This window comes from Microtus pennsylvanicus, chromosome 10 (assembly GCF_037038515.1).
Source record: "Microtus pennsylvanicus isolate mMicPen1 chromosome 10, mMicPen1.hap1, whole genome shotgun sequence".
Classification (NCBI taxonomy): Eukaryota; Metazoa; Chordata; class Mammalia; order Rodentia; family Cricetidae; genus Microtus; species Microtus pennsylvanicus.
Window position 1 is genome coordinate 13488403 of NC_134588.1, and position 23396 is coordinate 13511798.

General features: G+C 48.0%; 1 protein-coding gene across 1 annotated transcript in view; it reads left to right on the forward strand.

Moving 5' to 3' along the window:
• The first annotated feature begins 545 nt into the window (after positions 1–545).
• The window catches only part of Tfcp2l1 (transcription factor CP2 like 1), a 60078-nt gene continuing 37227 nt past the window's right edge, over positions 546–23396 (forward strand). The window contains exons 1-2 of the mRNA XM_075987715.1: positions 546–696; positions 5041–5192. Of these exons, the coding sequence (XP_075843830.1) occupies positions 635–696; positions 5041–5192 (214 nt within the window). The 5' untranslated portion in view covers positions 546–634. The remainder of the gene's footprint in view (positions 697–5040; positions 5193–23396) is intronic.

Genomic DNA, 23396 nt, shown 5'->3' on the forward strand with positions numbered 1-23396 from the left:
ATAACTTACTGTGTAGCAGAAAATGACCTTGAACTTGTAGTCTTTCTGCTTCCACCAAGGCAGGGATTTCAGGTCTGTTTTTACCCCACCTGGGTTTAGAACCTAGGGCTTTGTGTATGTTAGGCGAGCAGTGAACCACATAGATGCCTAGCAATGGGATTAAAGACAAGAAAAAGCAAAGAAGGAGAAAAAAAAAAGGCCAGACGATCAGTGTTCAGTGCAAGGAAAAACAAAAGCAACATTAACGCGATCCAGAGTGCCTAGGTACTCCTGCCACTGACAAGCGCTCCGTGTCTCTGGGGATCTGCCCTGGGCTCAGCGTCGGGGCTGAGAGGCCAGTAGGCCGCAATGAGGGTGGCCCTGTCCCCAGGGGCAGTGGCCAGGAGCGAGCTCCCGGTAAGGCACGGGAAGGTTCAGCCAGGTGCGGCCCAGCGCCGCCCTCCCGCCGCGCTAGCGGTAGGGGTGGACCGGCAGTAACCACGCCCCAGGATGCCACGCCCACCCGAGGCCCATAAAAGGCGCCGCCCGCCGGGTGCTCGGGTTCGAGTGCTTCTTTGGGGTGGACTGCTGGTGGTCGGTGTCGCCGCGTCCAGCTCGGTGCCACGCCCCGGCCGGTGCTGCGGAAGCCCCAGCCATGCTGTTCTGGCATACGCAGCCCGAACACTACAACCAGCACAATTCTGGCAGCTACCTGCGGTAAGACCGGACAGCACCTGCCTGCGATCGGGGTCAGGGCGCCGACAGACCAGTGCGGCCTCCAGGGAGGGAACTCTCCGGGAGACCCCCGGGGGGCTGATTGGGGAGGCCGCGCGCTGATGCCAGCGGGGCGATTCTGCGAGGTCTCCTGATCGCTTGCAGCGTCCCGGGCCAGGTCCCGCAGCCTTCCCTCTCCCTTCTCCAGTTGGAGAAATAAACTTGCCACATCCATCAGGAGCTCGTGTGTCCCAGGAAGCCAGGCCCCACTCTTTGCTCGTCTCGGCTGGTGGGCCCACAGGTGGGTGGTGGGAGCCGGTTTGCGCTGCAGCCTTGAGGGCCCGGGCTCTGGTGGGCTGGCTGTCCCTGTCCCTTGCCCGGGTGAGCTTGGTGTGGCCCCCGGGCCCCTGCCTCTAAATCTCTGCTGCGGGGATTTCTCTAGCGTGCATCAAGGGAAGAGGGTCCCGCGGGTATCGCAAAGTTCTCTGAACTCCCTATTTTAGGAAATAGACTCCCCCCCCCACTCCCTTTGCTTCGGTGACTATGGGATTCTTTTTTTCCACCGTGGTACAGCTGACTGGAGGGCCAATAGGCAGGCATTTCATTTTCTGAACTCGCCAGAACCAGCTTCAACCTGTCTTTATTTCCATCCTACTCCCAGTTTATTATATGTGCCTTACTTAACCCAAAAGGTGTTGGACGTGGGTTCAGGAAAAAGCGAGCTTGCAAGCAGAAGTCGATCCCAAATGCAGAACCTTACGTGCTTCCTTGGACCCCCAAATCTCCCAGCTTGAATTTTCTGTTATGTGTACTTTTAACTTTCTATGTCCAGAAGCCCTCTGGGAAGACACCCCCTTCTTAGAAAGCCTAAGCCTGACCAGGTTTCGCTGGTGTAGCTTCAGTTTTTGTTTGTTTGTTTTAACTCCAAGTCATAGAAAGTGGCAATCAGTCTGACGGCAGATCCTGGTGTGCTGAAGGTAATGCAAAGCCCACAGTTAAAAATGCTACAGAGTGAGTACGTGTTAGCTGTAACACCTATGAGGTTGCTGGTAGTTTCTTTTGATCTACTACTAGATGGAGTGGCCGCTAGGTAGCTCGTCCTGTCTTAATGAATTTGAAGGTGACCTTGAGTTAAAGTTGGAGGCACCTGTTAGGGGACAGTTTTGTGAGAGGAAAGGTGTGGTCTTGCATCTTCGCCTGAGATAGAAGTTAGTGAGCTAACCCAGATACTTTTAGGATTTGGACTTTGCATGGAAGGAGGAAGTCAATCATTGGGGCTGAGTGCTACCAAGCTGCACCGGTTCCTTTGAGGGAGCACTGGGTGAAGACAGTCCATGCTCCCCTCTTAGAAGCTGCCTTTTTTATTTTTTATTTTTACTTTCAAATAATTTTTGACCTCCTTGAAGGCCTGTGGTCCGTGCTAGAGCAAGGATATTTTTGTTTTGTTTTTTCCTCTTTAAATTTTTTAATTTAATTAATTTATTGTTGTTTTTGTTGTTGTTGCTTTGTTTTTTCTCTGTGTACCTTTGGAGCCTGTCCTGGAACTTGCTCTGTAGACCAGGCTGGCCTTGAATTCACAGAGATCCCCCTGCGTCTGCCTCCAAAGTGCTGGGATTAAAAGTGTGTACCACCGCTGCTTGGCTAATTTAATTTTTTACAGTGCTGGGATGAACCCCGGGACTTTCCATTTTGATAACTTCCGGCCCTCCTTTTTATTATTATTCTGCTGGAAGTTCTACAAGCCATCTGACTTCACCGAATAGTGAGTGGCCTTCAGGTCCCTCCCGCTCCTTTCTGTTTGATGTTCTGGTGACTTTTATTCCTTGGCAAATAAGGACACCAGGCCAGAAACAAGTTAGTGTTGAGTGACGGTTCTTAACAACCCCCCTCTTTTTTTAATTTAAAAGTAACAGCGCATGGATTATTAACTTAACATGGTCTGGGCAAACATGAAATTATGCAATTCCTAGGTGAGCAGGACGGCTTGCGCTCCTTCATAACTGCCCAGGCTGGAGAAGGGGGAAAGGGAGGTTTGCTTCTGGTGCAGGTGCAGCTAGCTGGTCAGCCCTGCTCTGTCTCTCTGGCTCTGTCTCTCTCTCTGTCTCAGCAGCAGACAGGAATAACAGAAGAGCCCACGTAGGGAAGGTTTCCCAGGTGTGCCCACAGGCAGGCTTTCTGGGAGTTAAACACTGTTGGGGTGTGTGCTGGGTTGTGTTTCATGGACACTCATTTATGATGCTGTACAGGGAACACATAGTCCTGGTGACTACGCAGTGAAGTTGGGTCAGCTGATCTGATTCATGGCCCAGACCCGTGGAGGGAGGAGGGTCATCAAGATAGGGCAGACACCCTCTGGGTAGCTGTTTCTGCAGCAACATAGTTTAGAACCTTTAAGCAAGTCTTTCCTGCCTGCAGGTCATCCTGATCCTCAGGGATTTCATTGGTCTTTGCAATGGCATTCATCTATAGTCCTTCAACTCAGTGGACAGTTCATTGAGTCTGGGAGTTCAAGGCTAGCCTGGGCAACATACCGACTAGACCTTTCTGGAAAGGTCTAGAAACAAGTTCCTCCGCTACAGGATGATTGGAGGCTGATGTGTACATGGATGTGATGATCTGTGCATGTGTGTAGGAGCCAGAGGACTACCTTCAGTATTGGTTTCTTGTTTGTTTTGTGTTTTTTTGAGACGGGGTCTCACTATGTAGTTCTGCTATCCTATAACCCTATGTCGATCAGGCTGGCCTTGGACTCACAGAGATCCACCTGTCTCTCCCTCCCAAATGATTAAAGGAGCGGCCACAGTGGCCAGCTAGTCTTTAGTGATGTTCCTCTCGCTGGGTCCCCTGCTGGCCTGAAATTTGGCAGGCAGGCTAAGCTGATTGGCCAGTGAGCCTTGGGGGTCATCCTGCCACCCCGTCTCTCCCATACTGGGGTCACTAGTGAACGCTACTTCATTCAGGTTTGTAGACTGGGCTCTGGAAGGTGACTTTAGGTCCTCATGCTTCCACATACTTTGCTGACTGAGCTGGCCCCCCAGCCCAGGGCTGACTTTTTGCTGTAGGGAACATTATTTAGTAGTGAAGGAAACAACTCTTAAGCCTTTTAAGATTTGCTGCTTGGGTAAGAAGACTGAAATCAAGGTTTTCTATCTTCATAGTATTTTGGGTAAATCATTAGGAGCTTTAAAGCAGGACTTTTGGACTGGCAACATGGCTCAGCAGGTAAAGGTGCTTGCTACCGAGCCTCATGACCTGAGTTCAATCCCAGGCATTCACATGGTTAGGGGAGAACCAGCTTCCAAAGCCCTCCCCTGATCTTGGTGTTAGCACACTCTGTGTACGCACGTGTTCACATGTGCCTGTGCGCAGACACATATGCAAATAACTAACTAAATAAACGTGTCAAATTCAAAAACCAAACAACAAAAAACTCCAGGCTGAGTGATGGTGGTGCACGCTTTTAATACCAGCACTCTGAAGGCAGAGGCGGGCAAATCTCTGAGTTCGAGGCCAGCCTGGTCTAGAGAGTAAATTCCAGGATAGCCAGGGCTACACAGAGAAACCCTGTCTCAACTCTGCCCCTCAAACCCAAAACAAACAAGCCAAGCCAGTTGTGTCCCCCTTTTGGGAGAGATGGGGTGCATGTCCATGTGAATGAGGAGGCACTTGCTCCTCAGCTATGCAGTTTATAGTTAGGGAGTACTGCCGAGTGTCGGTATATAGAGTTGATTACAGAATAAAAATTGAGGCTGGTGAGGTGGCTCAGTGGGTAGGGGTGCCAAGTTTTACTACCTGAGTTCAGTCCCTGGGACCCATGTGATAGGAAGGAACTCATTTTTGCATGTTGTCCTGTGACTTCCACATATGTCGTGACAGGTGTATTGCTCACACCGCCCACTAAATTAATAAATAATGCAAAAAAGCAAAAATTGTCCAGATGATTATTTTCAAAGCTGTTTTGAGTGTTTTGCTTACAGATGGGAAGCAGGTGCCCGTGTTGGGCTGTAGCTCAGTGTGGTATAGCATTTGCTTAGCATGCACACAGTTCCTGAGCACTATATACCTCTCCCACTGAGAAAAAGGAGGGGAAAAAAAGCAGCTCTCCAAGAGAAAAAGAAAGAAATAGTTGCTGGTTTCTGTCGCTTAGGCCTCAGGAGGTAGACAATTTTACACTTTCCCGTCTCCAGGCTTTGGGTGACTGGATCTCACGAGGGCCGTTGAACGGCATGCCGTAGTGGTTGCACCTGAGATTTGGACCGTGTCTGGGACCATGGCCTGCATCTCTCGCCCGACATAGCTCTGTATTCCTGGACTCGACTCCTTACCACCGCTTCCTGTGTTTTACAGTGATGTGCTGGCTCTGCCCATCTTCAAGCAGGAGGAGCCACAGCTATCTCCTGAGAATGGGGCCCGCCTGCCACCCCTGCAGTACGTGCTGTGTGCTGCCACCTCCCCAGCTGTGAAGCTTCATGAAGAGACCTTGACATACCTCAATCAAGGTAGAGACCTCCTAGGGGTGGAACCCGGGCTGGCCTCATTAGCTGTGACGAGACTCTGGAAAGAGTTCAGGCTTAGGGGTCAGGCATAGGCTCCAGTTCTGTGGCTTAGCTGTGTGGCTTCCCAGGACTGCCATGACTTCACTGGGTAAATGGAAATATTGAAAACTGAGCTGGGAGTAGTGACGTGGGCCCGTCGTCCTACTCCGGAGGCAGTGGCAGCCTGAATGACAGAACGAGAGTCCTGAAAATGAGGGAGGGAAGGGAAGGCCAAGTGTGGGTCATCTTGTAATGTTTCTTCCTCATGCAGCCTCCAAAAGTCGGTGATTGGTGGTTGCTACTACTGGTCTGCTATCCTTCATGGACTAAGAGCTGGCCTACATCCTTCTCAGTTCAGGGTCTGGCTTCCACCCACTGGAGAGCAGCTGCCCTTGGCTGCCCAGATCATTGTGCCTTCAGCACAGAGACCTGCTATTTCTTATTCTCAGAGCCTCAGTGATCTCTCTCTCCCTGCCACTCTGGTTTTTCGAGACAGGGTTTCTCTGTAGCTCTGTATATACGTCAGGCTGGCCTCGAACTCAGAGTTCTACCTTACTCTGCCTGACTGCTGGGATCAAAGGCCTACACCGCCACTACCCAGCCCTCAGTGATTTCTTACGGAAAATAAGAGTCTAATTTTGGGGGGCCTTTAAAAGGGTGACATGATGGCAGTTGTGCAGCCACTAGCCCTTCCAATTTGTGTTTGTTTGTTTGTTGTTTCTTGAGTTGGAATCTTGCTAGGTAGCCCAGGCTAGTCTGAAACTCAACCTCCTGCCTCAACCTCCTAAGTGCTGAGACTAAGGATAGGCGTGTACTCTGTGTTTAGTTTTCAATAATTCTTTAAAAGTTTCCATTACATTTATGTATGTATGTGTGATTTCATTATGTATATGTATAAGTGTATGTGTGTGATTACATTTATGTATATTTGGGTGTGGGTGTGTGCACCTCAAGTTCTCTTCAGCCAGGTCATTGATTTTACTCAGTCAGCCATCTCACCACCCCATATTCCCGTTTTTGAGTGTTTCGTTCGTTAGACACACGAGCCATATCCTGGTGGATAGAGTGTCCCCAGTCTCTGTCCTGATGATGGGACTGTATTTAGCACTGTCTCCTGGATGCCTCGGAATGAATCTGGTTGCTGTCTCCCATGCATGCACTGGTTCCACGCATGCACTGCTTCCTCCTCTGCTGTGAATTGCAATCTGGGAGAGGCAGCTGAGCCCCGATTTAAAAAAAAAAAAAGCTGCCTCCGTTCTCTAGAATTGCCTCTTGGATTTGACCTTGCCCTGGTCTCTAGCTCACAATGAATGGAAGTGTCTGGGCTACTCCTGCACAGAATCTGCCCATCTTGCTAGTCTCTTCCCCAAGAGGGCAGGGTTCACCCTTGTGGGCTGAATACTCACTACTCTGGCTGTGGTGCTGATGGCCATTGATGGCAGGTGACAAGCCAGTTGGAAGCAGTCCCTTGTGTGTTTGCACAGCGGCTTCTCTCATTGTCCTTTCTTACTTGTTGAAGGTTAAATGCTGCCAACTTTCTCTTTGAGCAGTTTCTTTCCTCATCAGCCCCCCCCCCCAATGCCCTCCCTACCACCCTCCTCTTGCTTAAACTTGAGAGTGAAGTAATGAGGCCACTGAGCTGATGTGGGTCTTGTCTGGGGCCATGTCCCGTGTGAGCAGTGTGAGGTCTTGTTGCTGAACAGGGACTTTGTGTTTTTGTCTCCTGCCCCCATTTTAAGGCTTTTCTTTGGCTGTGTTCATCATTCCCCTCCCTGTTATTTAGCCAACGGTAGGAAGTGTTTGATAGCATACTAGGTTTTATTAACAAGTTTAAAAGAGAATGTCCTCTTCCCCATCACAGATGGTGAAGGGCTCACCCTGTGGTTCCATCCGCCTGCCTGTGTTAACTTGGTATTTTTCCTTTGGATATATACAGATTTATTTACTATTTTACAACAAAGGAAACGGAGCCTAGGGCCTCGCACAGCAGGCCAGTGCTCCAGCACAGAACCACATCCCTCCATCCCTACATACTTTTCTGTTTTCTTTTTTGGTTTTTTGAGACAGGGCTTCTCTTTGTGGCTTTGGAGCTTGTTCTGGAACTCACTCTGTAGACCAGGCTGGCCTCAAACTCACAGAGATCCACCTGCCTCTGCCTCCCGAGTGCTGGGAGGATTAAAGTCTGTTTCCAAGGTTCTTCTGGAACCTCCTGTGCACCCCGAATTGACCTCTGTCTAACTCTGTCTTGTCTCAGTTTTGCAAATGCGGGGTCTTGCCTGAGGAGTAAGTAATAAGATAGTAGATGTTCATTACAGAAAGTGTAGATCAAATTGTTAAAAGGACTTGGATTAAATTGTTCAGGAAGGACTGGGACCTCGCCCAGTTGCCAGAGCGCTTGCCTAGTATGCAGGAAGCCATGGGTTTTATCCCCAGTACTTTATAACCAAGTGTGGTGGTGCATACTTGTAATGTAATCCCAGCTCTCTGAGAGGCAAGAGGGTCAGAAGTTCAAGGTCATCCTCAGCTACAGAGAGTGAGGATAGCTGGGGGTGCTTGAGACCCTGTCTTTAAAAAAGAAAGGAGGGAAGGGAGAAAGGAAGCTCTTAGAATTACAGTTTTAAAAATGAGTTATTTGGGTTTGGTGTGGTGGTGCAGCCTCTAATCCCAGCTCTCAGCAGAGACAAGGGGATTTCTGTGAGTCTGAGACTAGCCTATTTTATATTGTAGTGTAGGTTCCAGGCCAGTCAGAGTCACATAGAAACCCTGTCTTTTAAAAAGTTACTATTCAACAGCCAGGGCTCTCTGTAGTAGCTTCTATGTGACAATATCCATGCAATATGCAAAATATATTCATTGTTGCTAATTTGCATGTTTCTGCCAAATTAAAAAAAGTATCCAGCTGAAACTCAGAGTAACTGAAAAACAAAAGCAAAGGCAGAAAAATTCAAGGAAAAATCAAATTTAAGTTGCCTATAATATTGTGTGTGTGTGTGTGTGTGTGTGTGTGTATTTAACCCATTTATTTAGTGTGTGGGGGCACTTTCTTGCCACTGCACACGTGGGAAGGTCAGCTTTCTCCCACAGGGGTCCTGGTGGTGGGAGGGTCAGGCCTGGAAGCAAGTGCCTTTACTGTCTGAGTCATCTTGCCAGCTTGGCAACTAACCTTCTATTTGTACATATTTTAAAATTGGAATAGTGCTATATCATAAACTCTTTCTCTGGCCAGCTTTATATTGTGAGCAGTCATTTTTCTATGGTTAGAAATTAAACATTTAAAGACAATAAGATGACTCAACACATAAAGACGGCTTTGCCACCAAGACTGCTAACCCGAGTTCAATTCCCAGGACCCACATGGTGGAAGGAGAGAACTGACTACTTCAGATAGTTGTCTTCTGACTTCAACATGTGTGCCATGTACATATACAAATAAATGTAATGATTTTTTAAAAGTTAAACTGAAGAGTGGTGTTATAACTTAGTGGTAGAGCACTTGTCTAGAAATTAGACATTGATAAACATCCTGTGGATACAGCTTGATCATTTTTTAGTTGTAAACCTAACAAATAGAATTAGAGCATTAAAATGTTACACACTGTCTTGGCAGAGGGTTTCACGCCTCCCAGCCTGGTGTGTCTCACTGTCTCTCTCAAGTCAGGTGTTGCCAGTTTTCACAGGAGAATTTATTTTATTTTTTTATTAAAAATCTTTTGTGTAGTATCTTAGTCACTGTTTAAGGTGAGGTCCCAGTCTTTATGGAACTTAGTCTAGCCTCAAACTTGTGGTCCTCCTGTCTCAGCCTCGAGTGCTGGGATTATAGGTGGTGAGCACCAGCTTGGTTCAGTTCTCTGTGCCCTAACTAACATGATGAAATATCTAAGATACCGTAGTCTTTTAGGATGTATGCGTAATTTTACTGTGTCCTTTGTAAATTTCTCTTTGCTATTTGTCCCTTCCATCCGAAGAGACTCATTTATGACCATTTAGCGGACATGTGTTGCAGTGTTTATTTTTCCTCTGTCAGTCATCCAGCTGTATTTTGCGATAATTACACTTGTGTGTAGCACGTACGACCTGAGGGTCCTGAGCATGCTAAGCTAGCACTCTCAGACCAATGACTAAATTTTGTATGTATGAATATATGTTCATATGTATGCATGTATTTATTCATTTGTGTGAGTGCCTACAAACCATACACACATGTGGAGATCAGAGGAGAACTTGTAGGTATTCTGTCCTTCAACTATATAGGAACTGTATAGGTCCTGGGGATTGGCTTAGGTTGTCTAGCTTGGTGGCAGAGACATTTGGCCTTACCTGCTTAATGATCCTGCCTGCCCATGGCTTATGTATTTATTGTTTGACCTGCATTTTAAGCATTATGTTGGATGCCTTATGGTACATGAGCAATAATTACCCAGAAAATGTATGCATCTTTCTTCCTTTTGCTCTTATCGATAGCATACTCTGTCTTTTCAGCACACCTCCCATCCAAGTACTTAACCAGGGCCTGCCTTGATAAGCTTTAGATCAGATAAGATTGGGTGACTTCTGGTTAATCTGGGTTAATCTTGATTTGGTGGCCAGCCTGGGCTATATAGTAAGGTCATGGCTAAATAAACATGTCATTATGATCATATTATAAATAGCATGTCATTCAAGACCCTTTTATCCCATTGAAAGGTTTTCTCTTTAGTTATTTATGTTTATTGTATTGGCCCTATGATATTTATTGCTGTTTTTTCCCCTCGGTTGTGCTGAGAACAGAAGCCAGGGCCTTGTGTGTGCTAGGTGAGTGTTCTGTCTTTGAACTGTGCCCTCAGTTGCTTGCTGTTTTATCTGTGTGAAGCCCATCCAAGTCCTTCTCGTGGAGGGCTGTGTTTAAAGTTCTCTGAGAGCAGAAAGAGAAGTGTATGTATATCGTTTCTTACTGAACCAATGGACCACCACTCCCTGCCGTGCCTGAGGAGTGCCACACAGGGGTGTGCTGGTCTCCAAACCTAGTGGCTGGTTTTAGATGTGGGGAAAACTGTTTGAAAACAAGTATTTTCAGAGGAGATGTAAAGGAACGAACAACTGCAGAATGCAGAATAGACTGAAGGCTTGCAAGTTCCCTGTTGGGGTCAAAGTTCCTTGTGGACACAGCTTTCCTGACCCAGGAGCCTGAGGGGGAGGGAGGAGAATCCCAGGCGCTTCTGGCTTGGTGATAAGAAGCTGTTTTCAGAGTGCTTGCTGAGGAGAAAGCATTGGTATTTTCCACCCAAACGACTCTTAATATTTTTTTTAATTGAATTTATTTATTTGTTCTTGTGCTTCTGAGATCAGACAAGATAGGGTGCATTAGTTTGTGTGTGTGTGGGGGGGGGGGCTTTTGTGCTTCAGGGAGCATGTGTGGAGGTCAGAGTGTCGACAACCTGCCGGGGTTGGTTCTCTCCTACCATGAGGGGTCCCAGGTAGAATTCAGATCATCAGACGTGGTGGCAAGCGCCTTTATGTGATGAGCCATCTCAACAGCCTCAAAACGACTGTGAGCCTTAAACCTAGTGACCCAACGTCACTGGACCTTGATTTCATCCACCCAGGAACTACAGTCGTGGAGGGTGAAGGTTCTGAAAGGAGGGGAAACCGAAGGAAAGGCCAGCGTGGCTGACACATCTGTCTTGTAGCCAGGGGACCTCTCCTCTTCCATGACCTACTGTAAATTGGGCAAAGAACACCCTTTTAAGGTGCTCCTCAGGCGATACAGCCAGCTGGAGATTGCCGAGCCTGTGGCCAGCCGCCTGGCTCCAACAAGCCCATTTCTGCCATTACTGTTTATAGAGAGAAAACATGGGCTGGTGAGTTGGCTTAACTGGTAAGTGTGTTTGCTGCTAAGCATAACAGCCTGGCTTTGATCCCAGGACTCATGTGAGCAGAAACAGTGGCGGAGGAAGAGGCTCCTGCATCATACAGCCCTGTGGGGTAGTGTGTGTGTGTGTAGTGTGTGTGTGTGTGTGTGTGTGTGTGTGTAAAATTAGCAGTTGTACTTGCTTGTGCTTCTGTGTCTGGCATAGAGGACTTTTTTTTTTTTGAGAAGTCTTGGCCTCAACCTGAGGATGATCCTCCTGCCTCCACCTCCTAAAACCTGGGATTACCTGAAGGGGTTTATGTAGTTAGTGCTGGGAATCTAACCCACAGCTTTGGGTATAGCAAGCCAGCACTCTGTGGACAAAGCCATATCCCCAGTCCCTAAAACCATTTCTAAACACTGCTATTGACTGGCAGAACACATGCCTTCTAGGGCATAGGAAGCCTGCTCGCCAGAAAAGCACTTTCTAAGCTGTGTGTATGTGTGTGTGTGTCCCGCTGGCTGAGGCGCAGGCTCAGAGCCTGAGTCTTGGCCTTACCCTGATATTCTCTTCTAGGTATATTCTAAAATACAGTGTTCCCAGCTTTTTCAGTAACAGCCTGATGTCAGGCAGGGTCTGGGAAGTGATGGCACTCACTGTAGTGGGTCATGAAGAAATTTCTGGAAGGGGAGGAGTCATGGGCAAACTAGGTTTTGTTTGGGTAGGTCTAGGCCCTGCATTTTCTCTAGCCTCTGAGGACCTGTGGGGAAAATATCTCCTGGGAAGGAAGAAAGACATAGCCTCCCTTCAGGGAGGGAGATTACAACCCGGGCTGCACAGCTCCTGAAAATGGAGTTCAGCTTTCCCGCGGCTCCTGGGAAGTCCTTTCATCTCTGGGCTCCTGGCTATTCTCTTTAGGACAACCTCCCTGCGGCTGTTGCCCGGAGAACTGAGTGTTCCACAAATGTCTGGTTGCATTTTTCCTTCTTCCCAGGTCTCTTAGTGACTGAATTTAGAGAATGAGGTGGGATTAACCCCTGGTTGCTGACTTTCCTCCACAGCTGAATTTACTTTTTCAGATTAATTTTTAGCCCGAAGTTTGGGAATATAAACTACAGAAGACAAATGACCCTGAAGCACAGTACTTAAAAACAAAAAATACTTTCCATCTTCCTTTTTATTCCTAAAGGGGTAAGCGCTGCTCACAGCAGTGACTGAGCGGAGAGACACGCCCACTCCAGAAACCATCTCAGTTGTCCATCTTTTAGATTTGTTTCTTGGTCACACTAGCATGGCATGGGCATGTATATATCTGTGTGTTTGTGTTTTTGAGACAGTGTCTTAGTATGTAGCCCTGGCTAGCCTGGAACTCACTGTGTAGTCCAGGCTGGTCTCAAACTCTTGGACATCTGCCTGCCTCAGCCTCAAGAGTACTGAGATTAAAATCCCAGGTCACCACATCTGGATGTACGAATCATGTATAAATTTTTATGATGTGAACTTTTTCCTTTTTTCCCCTCTAAGACAGGGTTTCTCTGAATAGTCCTGGCTGTCCTGTAACTCACTCTGTAGACCAGACTGGCCTCAGAGATCTGCCTGCCTTGGCCTCCTAAGGACTCAGGTTAAAGGGGTGTGCACCAGCATCACCTGGCTTGATTTTTTTCCCTTTTGAAGATAAACAAGGTTATTTTATAAATACCACCTGAAAATTGCAGGCCACTGAACATTCCTATTCCTGCCCTAAGGGTACATTGTTGTGTTGGAGGTGTGGCTCAGTGGGCATTTGCCTTCTGTGCTCAACTGGAAGAATTTGCTTGTTTGTTTTTTCTCCACGTAACTATCCTGGCTGTCCTGGAACTCACTTTGTAGACCAGGCTGGCTTTGAACTCATGAGCTCCACCTGCCTCTGCCTCTTCATTGCTGGCATTAAAGGTGTGTGCCACCACCACCTGGCTAATCTTCTTACTTATTTTATATGCATAGGGTTTAAATCTCTGTTTAACTAATTTATTTCTTATTTGTTAGTTTCTAGTTTTTCAAGACAGGATTTCTTTGTGTAAATAGCTCTGGCTGTTCTGGAACTTGTTCCGTAGACTAGACTGGCTTCAAACTCAGAGATTCACCTGCCTCTGCCTCCCAAGTGCTGGGATGAAAGGCTTGCACCACCACTACATGGCTACTTTTTAAATTTATTTTTATTTTTATGTGCATTAGTGTTTTGCCATGGGTTTCACGTCCCCTAGAACTGGAGTTACAGGTAGTTGTGAGCTGCCATGTGGATGCTGGGAGTTGAATCTGGGTCCTCTGGAAGGGTAGCCAGTGCTCTTAACCACGGAGCCATCTCTCCAACCCTGTGCTTTTTTAATTTCTGAAAATTACATTTATTTATGTGTGTTTAGGGGGCAGTGTACTGTGATCCCACTATGGAGATCTGAGTACAGCTTAAAGAAACCGAGTCTCTCCTTCCACGATGTGGGTCTCCTGGATGGAAATCTGGTCCCCAGTGCTTGTTGGGAGGCTTCTCTCACCAGCCTGCCTCTCTCTCACCAGCCTCTGCTTTTTTTGAGACAAGGTCTCATGTAGTCCACGCTGTTGAACCTCCTAGTAGCTGGGTCTGTCATTGTCGTTAACTTCTGGTCTCTCTGCCTCCAAGAGCTGGGCGTACAGGAGCGTTCCACCATGCCCAGCTCTGTTCATTAACTTTTATCTGTCCAGCTACATCTTCGAACTCACTGTAGCCAAGGATGACTTTGAACTCCTTTCTGCCTCTTCCTCCTAAGTGCTGGGCTTACACCAGGCTCAGTTTACATGGTGCAAGGGATCACACCCAGTGCAATACGTGTGCTAAGCAGGTGCCTTACAACTGGGCTTCATCCCCAGTCTCTTCACATGGCTTTAATTAAAAAAAAAAAGATTTATGTTTAGGTGTAGGTGAGTGGGTGCCCTGGAGGCGGAGTTGTGAACCACCTGATCGCCTGGAACAACAGCAAGTAATCTTAACCACTGGTTATCTCTCCAGCCTGGCCCCTTTACCTATCTTATCATAGGAAAGTCCTTTGAGTAACCTGAGAGTCTCTTCTTCTTTTAACCCCATACAACTGATGAAAAAACTGAGGCCTGGAAGGGTAATAACACTTTCAGCTTACACAGTGGGGTCCTGAAGCTTACACAGTAGGGTCCTGACCATCTCTGAGTACAGTCCTGGCTCCTCGCTGGGGTTCAAGGGTGGCATTCAGATAGCTCCTAGAGGGTGGGCTTTTTTTCTCTGTGCTTGAGCCTCAGGAAAGAATGCTAGGGACTGTCTTCTCTGTGCACTAGAATGGGGTGGAGAAGGTGGGGCTGAGCACACAGTCTGTTCTCTCCCTTGGCTCAAGACCACTCTGTGCCTGAGAGAACCTGGCATATTCTTGACCTTAGCATTCTCCAGCTTGCTACTAAGGGTTCTGTGGGTGCAGAATGGAAGGGAGAGGTCAGGTGTTCTAGGATTCCAGAGTACAAAAATGAGACCTCCCACCCCCAAGCACAGGACATTTACACCGCCTTGCTCTCAATGTTCCTGCACTGTCCCTACAGAAATGCAGAGTCCCCTGGTGTCTGCCACCAGGACAATCGATCAGAACCTGCAAATTGCTGGTGCTTTTAAATGTATTCAGATTATAGAAACATGACTAGCCCTTGTGCCTCAGCCATCCGTTTCATAGGTGGGTAAACTGAGGTTTAGAGAGGTGGTATGGCTTGCCCCAGAACATGCAGTGGTACCCCTCCTTTTCCTTCCCTCCCTCCAGGTCTCACTTTTATCTTTCTCTAGGGTCTCATAGCCCAGGCTAAGGAATAGCCTTGAACTACAGATCGCCCCAAGTGCTGGAATTGCAGGTATACAGGCCACACTCACTTTTATGAGCTTCTGGAGATTATAGGCATGTGCCTGCCACCACACCTGGCTTTGCTTGCCTTATTTTTTCAGATTTATTTTACACATATGAGTGTTCTCCCTGTGTCTTAGTCACTGCTCTATTGCTGTGAAGCTATTGCTATAACCAAGGCAACTCTTACAAAAGAAAGGATTGAATTGGAGGCTAAAACGTACAGTTTTAGAGGGTTGTCCATTATCATCCTGGCAAGAAGCAGAGAGGCATGATGCTGTAGCTGAAGCTTTTTACAACCTTGATCCACAGGTACAGAGAGGAGGGGGTGCTGGAGAGGGCTTTTGAAACCTTAAGTGACATACCTTCTCCAACAAGGCCTTGCCCTTTCCCAAAAGTTCCCCTAACTGGGGACCACGCATTCAAAATGAGCCCGGGAGAGGGGGGGCATTATCATTCAAACCACCACACCCTGAACGTTTGGATGTGTACCACGTGTGCCTGGTGGTGGTGGAGGGCAGAAAGGGCCTCAAATCCATTGCAACCCGAGTTGGAAATGGCTGTGAGCTGCCTCGCTGATGAAACCAAGTTCAGTTCTCTGTAAGAACAGCAAATGCTCTCAACCATTGAGCCATCTTTCTAGCCCTTGGTCTGTTTTTTAAAGACATCCTTAGAAAACAGCTTTATTGGAATGTAATGTCTATAGCATGCAATCCATCCATTTAAAGTGTACAATTCAGTTGGGTGTGGTGGCAAATCTCAGCATGTCACTTTTCCTGGACAGGCGAGGCAGAGGCAGCAAGATTTTCAGTCCGAGGTCAGCCTGGACTACATAGCAAGACTATCTAAAAGAGATAATTTAATGTTTTTTAGTATGTTCGACTAAATACGCCAACATCATTTTGATTAATTTTAGAATATTTTTGTCCTTGGCATCCATGAGCAGTCGGTCTTTACTACTCTTATCCCTTTTGAAGGACAAAAGCTCACTGAATACACTGCACCAATAAACGGGCATCAAGTCGAGTTCCACCTACTGCACAGAACAATAATCCATATCCTGTCTATGAAATTTTCCTTTTCTGGCGCTGGAAAGATGGCTCAGATGGTAAAAATTGCCACGGAAGCCTGAGGACCTGAGTTCAGTCCCTCAGAGCCCATGTGGGAAAAGCAGACTGGATGTGGTGGTACCCCAGTAACTCCAGCACTGACAGACTGGATGTGGTGGTACCCCAGTAACTCCAGCACTGACAGACTGGATGTGGTGGTACCCCAGTCACTCCAGCACTGACAGACTGGATGTGGTGGTACCCCAGTAACTCCAGCACTGACAGACTGGATGTGGTGGTACCCCAGTAACTCCAGCACTGACAGACTGGATGTGGTGGTACCCCAGTAACTCCAGCACTGACAGACTGGATGTGGTGATACCCCAGTAACTCCAGCACTGACAGACTAGATGTGGTGGTACCCCAGTAACTCCAGCACTGACAGACTGGATGTGGTGGTACCCCAGTAACTCCAGCACTGACAGACTGGATGTGGTGGTACCCCAGTAACTCCAGCACTGACAGACTGGATGTGGTGGTACCCCAGTAACTCCAGCACTGAGTCAGTGAACGACCAAGAAGAAAGAAAAGAGTAAAGAGGAAGGTGGCCAAGGAGGACCCCTGACCCTGAGTGCTGGCCTCCCCATGGACACACATGGGCGTGGACACATTCAGTTTGCGCATCAGTGCTGTCCTAGAAATGTTGACCACTTGACAGACTCTTTAAAGTCAGCTTAGTGTTTACAGCTCAGCCATTATGACCACATGTCAGAACCTTCTCTCCTGGAAATTGCAGAACCATCTTCTATTGTGCCGGCAATGTATCCATATCTTATTTATTTATTTTTATGTTATGTTCATTGATGCTTGCCTGCATGTATGTCTGTGTGAGGGTGTCAAAGCCCTGGAACTGGAGTTAATACAATTGTGAGCTACTATGTGGGTGCTGGGAACTAAACCCAGGTCCTCTGGAAGAGCAGACAGTGCTCTCAGCCTCTGAGCCATCTCTCCAGCTCCCCCATATCTTATTTAATTGTTCTTTAGTTGGCTGTGTGGATGTGGGTGGGTATGGGTGTGGTTCTGGGGTCTTGTTCATAGTAAACAGCTGTTCTGGCTCTGAGCTAAATTCCCCAGCCCGTGTGTGTGTGTGTGTGTGTGTGTGTGTGTGTGTGTGTGTATGCTTGTGTATGGGGGCCAGAGGACAATCATTGTTCATCAGGTGCTAAATATCATAAAATGTCTTTTAAATCACTTTTATTTATTTATTCCATGAGCACGTGCTGTGGTGTTTGTTCATGTGAAGGTCAGCGGACACTGGGTGGGGGTCCCTGCAAACCAATGCCTGGAACTTGCTCTGTTGACCAGGCTGGCCTTGAACTCCCACAGACCTACCTGCCTCTCCCTCCGTGTGCCTGCTGGCTTTGTCTCTCCCCACTGATCTCCCAGCCTCCTCTGAGGTCTCTTATGCATGTTTGTGTGTGTGTGCGCATATATGTGCATGTCGAGGCCAGAGGATAACTGTGGATGGTCTTCCTTCAAGCTTCCACTTGCTTTTTGACTTTGGGTCTAACACTGTCCCGGAACCACACAGTCAGTCTGGCTAGTCAGCAAGCACCAAGGACTCCGTGTCTTTTTTTTTTTAAGATTTATTTATTTATTTATTTATTTATTATGTATGCAGTCTTCTGCCTGCATGTATGCCTTCCAGCCAGAAGAGAGTGCCAGATCTCATTTTAGATGGTTGTGAGCCACCATGTGGTTGCTGGGAATTGAACTCGGGACCTCTGGAAGAGCAGCCAGTGCTCTTAACTACTGAGCTATCTCTCCAGTAAACTCCCCCACCCCAATGCCTTGTTTTGTCGACTGTTTTGTTTTGGGTTGGGTTTTGGTCTGTTTGTATAGCCCTGGCACCTGGAACTCACAGAGAGCTGTCTGCCTCTGGTTGCTTACTGCTGAGTTTAAAGGTGTGCATTCGCCACCAGGTCTGGCCTGCATGGCCTGACTTCCTCCTTCCTTCCTTCCTTCCTTCCTTCCTTCCTTCCTTCCTTCCTTCCTTCCTTCCTTCCTTCCTTCCTTCCTTCCTTTCCGAAACAAAACATTGGTTCCAGGGATCTTAGATTCTGTATTTCTGCCCTAAGTGCTGTGGAAGCGACAGGCGCCTTGCAGGACACGTTACTGGAATCACTATGCTGTGTTTCTTAGTGCTAATGATGCTAACTTTGAAGACTGAATTAAGACTGTCAGTGTGTGCTGGGTTTCTGTGTGGTAAAATTGTATGTCCCCCTGTGCAGCTAATAAATACCTGAGCCGAGGAAGACACTTAGGTTGACCCTTTTCTTTTTCTTTTTTTTTTTTTTAAAGATGGAAAATACACAGAAAATCTTTTTTTTAATATTTATTTATTTATTATGTATACAATATTCTGTCTGTGTGTATGCCTGCAGGCCAGAAGAGGGCACCAGACCCCATTACAGATGGTTGTGAGCCACCATGTGGTTGCTGGGAATTGAACTCAGGACCTTTGGAAGAGCAGACAATGCTCTTAACCTCTGAGCCATCTCTCCAGCCCCAGGTTGACCCTTTTCTGCCTGCTGTCTAGTAAACAATTACTGCTGTAGTTGCCTGACATTGCTTTCCTATTTATTTCCTTCTTCCTGCACTTGGATTAGAAACACTTCTGTAAGGAGTTTTCTAAGGCTGGGGAGATTAAGATAATGCAGTCAGTAAAAATCTTGTCAAGCAAGCATGAGGACCCAAGTTCAAACCCTAACACCCGTAGGAGGAAAAAACAAACCTAGGCATGGTGCATACTTCCAATCCCAGTGTTGGGGAGATTAAAGACAAGGGACTCTCTAGAGCTCACTGGCCAGCCAGCCTCCCCAAATCAGTGAGCGAGAGACCCCATCTCAGAAAATAGCGTGGAGCGAGAGAGGACAACTCCTGACACTGACTTCCGGTCTCTACACCTGACACTGACTTCCGGTCTCTACACCTGACACTGACTTCTGGTCTCTACACCTGACACTGACTTCTGGTCTCTACACCTGACACTGACTTCCGGTCTCTACACCTGACACTGACTTCTGGTGTCTACACCTGACACTGACTTCTGGTGTCTACACCTGACACTGACTTCTGGTCTCTACACCTGACACTGACTTCTGGTCTCTACACCTGACACTGACTTCTGGTGTCTACACCTGACACTGACTTCTGGTCTCTACACCTGACACTGACTTCTGGTGTCTACACCTGACACTGACTTCTGGTCTCTACACCTGACACTGACTTCTGGTGTCTACACCTGACACTGACTTCCGGTCTCTACACCTGACACTGACTTCCGGTCTCTACACCTGACACTGACTTCTGGTGTCTACACCTGACACTGACTTCTGGTCTCTACACCTGACACTGACTTCTGGTGTCTACACCTGACACTGACTTCTGGTCTCTACACCTGACACTGACTTCTGGTCTCTACACCTGACACTGACTTCCGGTCTCTACACCTGACACTGACTTCTGGTGTCTACACCTGACACTGACTTCTGGTCTCTACACCTGACACTGACTTCCGGTCTCTACACCTGACACTGACTTCAGGTGTCTACACCTGACACTGACTTCCGGTCTCTACACCTGACACTGACTTCCGGTCTCTACACCTGACACTGACTTCCGGTCTCTACACCTGACACTGACTTCCGGTCTCTACACCTGACACTGACTTCCGGTCTCTACACCTGACACTGACTTCCGGTCTCTACACCTGACACTGACTTCTGGTGTCTACACCTGACACTGACTTCTGGTGTCTACACCTGACACTGACTTCTGGTCTCTACACCTGACACTGACTTCTGGTCTCTACACCTGACACTGACTTCTGGTCTCTACACCTGACACTGACTTCTGGTGTCTACACCTGACACTGACTTCTGGTGTCTACACCTGACACTGACTTCTGGTCTCTACACCTGACACTGACTTCTGGTGTCTACACCTGACACTGACTTCTGGTGTCTACACCTGACACTGACTTCCGGTCTCTACACCTGACACTGACTTCCGGTCTCTACACCTGACACTGACTTCCGGTCTCTACACCTGACACTGACTTCCGGTCTCTACACCTGACACTGACTTCTGGTGTCTACACCTGACACTGACTTCTGGTGTCTACACCTGACACTGACTTCTGGTCTCTACACCTGACACTGACTTCTGGTCTCTACACCTGACACTGACTTCTGGTCTCTACACCTGACACTGACTTCTGGTGTCTACACCTGACACTGACTTCTGGTCTCTACACCTGACACTGACTTCTGGTCTCTACACCTGACACTGACTTCTGGTCTCTACACCTGACACTGACTTCTGGTCTCTACACCTGACACTGACTTCTGGTGTCTACACCTGACACTGACTTCTGGTCTCTACACCTGACACTGACTTCTGGTGTCTACACCTGACACTGACTTCTGGTGTCTACACCTGACACTGACTTCTGGTCTCTACACCTGACACTGACTTCTGGTCTCTACACCTGACACTGACTTCTGGTCTCTACACCTGACACTGACTTCTGGTGTCTACACCTGACACTGACTTCTGGTCTCTACACCTGACACTGACTTCTGGTCTCTACACCTGACACTGACTTCTGGTGTCTACACCTGACACTGACTTCTGGTCTCTACACCTGACACTGACTTCTGGTGTCTACACCTGACACTGACTTCTGGTCTCTACACCTGACACTGACTTCTGGTCTCTACACCTGACACTGACTTCTGGTCTCTACACCTGACACTGACTTCTGGTGTCTACACCTGACACTGACTTCTGGTCTCTACACCTGACACTGACTTCTGGTCTCTACACCTGACACTGACTTCTGGTGTCTACACCTGACACTGACTTCTGGTCTCTACACCTGACACTGACTTCTGGTGTCTACACCTGACACTGACTTCTGGTGTCTACACCTGACACTGACTTCTGGTCTCTACACCTGACACTGACTTCTGGTCTCTACACCTGACACTGACTTCTGGTGTCTACACCTGACACTGACTTCTGGTCTCTACACCTGACACTGACTTCTGGTCTCTACACCTGACACTGACTTCTGGTCTCTACACCTGACACTGACTTCTGGTCTCTACACCTGACACTGACTTCTGGTGTCTACACCTGACACTGACTTCTGGTCTCTACACCTGACACTGACTTCCGGTCTCTACACCTGACACTGACTTCTGGTGTCTACACCTGACACTGACTTCTGGTCTCTACACCTGACACTGACTTCTGGTCTCTACACCTGACACTGACTTCTGGTGTCTACACCTGACACTGACTTCTGGTCTCTACACCTGACACTGACTTCTGGTGTCTACACCTGACACTGACTTCTGGTCTCTACACCTGACACTGACTTCTGGTGTCTACACCTGACACTGACTTCTGGTGTCTACACCTGACACTGACTTCTGGTCTCTACACCTGACACTGACTTCTGGTCTCTACACCTGACACTGACTTCTGGTCTCTACACCTGACACTGACTTCTGGTCTCTACACCTGACACTGACTTCTGGTCTCTACACCTGACACTGACTTCTGGTCTCTACACCTGACACTGACTTCTGGTCTCTACACCTGACACTGACTTCTGGTCTCTACACCTGACACTGACTTCTGGTGTCTACACCTGACACTGACTTCTGGTGTCTACACCTGACACTGACTTCCGGTCTCTACACCTGACACTGACTTCTGGTGTCTACACCTGACACTGACTTCTGGTGTCTACACCTGACACTGACTTCTGGTCTCTACACCTGACACTGACTTCTGGTGTCTACACCTGACACTGACTTCTGGTGTCTACACCTGACACTGACTTCTGGTCTCTACACCTGACACTGACTTCTGGTGTCTACACCTGACACTGACTTCCGGTCTCTACACCTGACACTGACTTCTGGTCTCTACACCTGACACTGACTTCTGGTCTCTACACCTGACACTGACTTCTGGTCTCTACACCTGACACTGACTTCTGGTCTCTACACCTGACACTGACTTCTGGTGTCTACACCTGACACTGACTTCTGGTGTCTACACCTGACACTGACTTCTGGTCTCTACACCTGACACTGACTTCCGGTCTCTACACCTGACACTGACTTCTGGTGTCTACACCTGACACTGACTTCCGGTCTCTACACCTGACACTGACTTCTGGTGTCTACACCTGACACTGACTTCTGGTCTCTACACCTGACACTGACTTCTGGTCTCTACACCTGACACTGACTTCTGGTGTCTACACCTGACACTGACTTCTGGTCTCTACACCTGACACTGACTTCTGGTCTCTACACCTGACACTGACTTCTGGTCTCTACACCTGACACTGACTTCCGGTCTCTACACCTGACACTGACTTCTGGTGTCTACACCTGACACTGACTTCCGGTCTCTACACCTGACACTGACTTCTGGTGTCTACACCTGACACTGACTTCTGGTGTCTACACCTGACACTGACTTCTGGTCTCTACACCTGACACTGACTTCTGGTCTCTACACCTGACACTGACTTCTGGTCTCTACACCTGACACTGACTTCTGGTGTCTACACCTGACACTGACTTCTGGTCTCTACACCTGACACTGACTTCTGGTGTCTACACCTGACACTGACTTCTGGTGTCTACACCTGACACTGACTTCTGGTGTCTACACCTGACACTGACTTCTGGTGTCTACACCTGACACTGACTTCTGGTGTCTACACCTGACACTGACTTCCGGTCTCTACACCTGACACTGACTTCTGGTGTCTACACCTGACACTGACTTCTGGTGTCTACACCTGACACTGACTTCCGGTCTCTACACCTGACACTGACTTCTGGTGTCTACACCTGACACTGACTTCTGGTCTCTACACCTGACACTGACTTCTGGTGTCTACACCTGACACTGACTTCTGGTGTCTACACCTGACACTGACTTCTGGTCTCTACACCTGACACTGACTTCTGGTGTCTACACCTGACACTGACTTCTGGTCTCTACACCTGACACTGACTTCTGGTGTCTACACCTGACACTGACTTCTGGTGTCTACACCTGACACTGACTTCCGGTCTCTACACCTGACACTGACTTCCGGTCTCTACACCTGACACTGACTTCTGGTGTCTACACCAAATAAAAAAAGAACCTAAAAAGGAATTTCCTTTGTTGGCAAGATGGCTCAGAAGGTAAAGGTGCTTCCTCCGGGCCTGATGACCTGAGTTCAGTTCCTGGGACCCAAACATTGAGAGGAGAGAGCTGACTCCCTTTGCTTGTCCCAACTTCTTATATATATTATGTACTCTTTTGCCCCCTAAATACATGTATTTC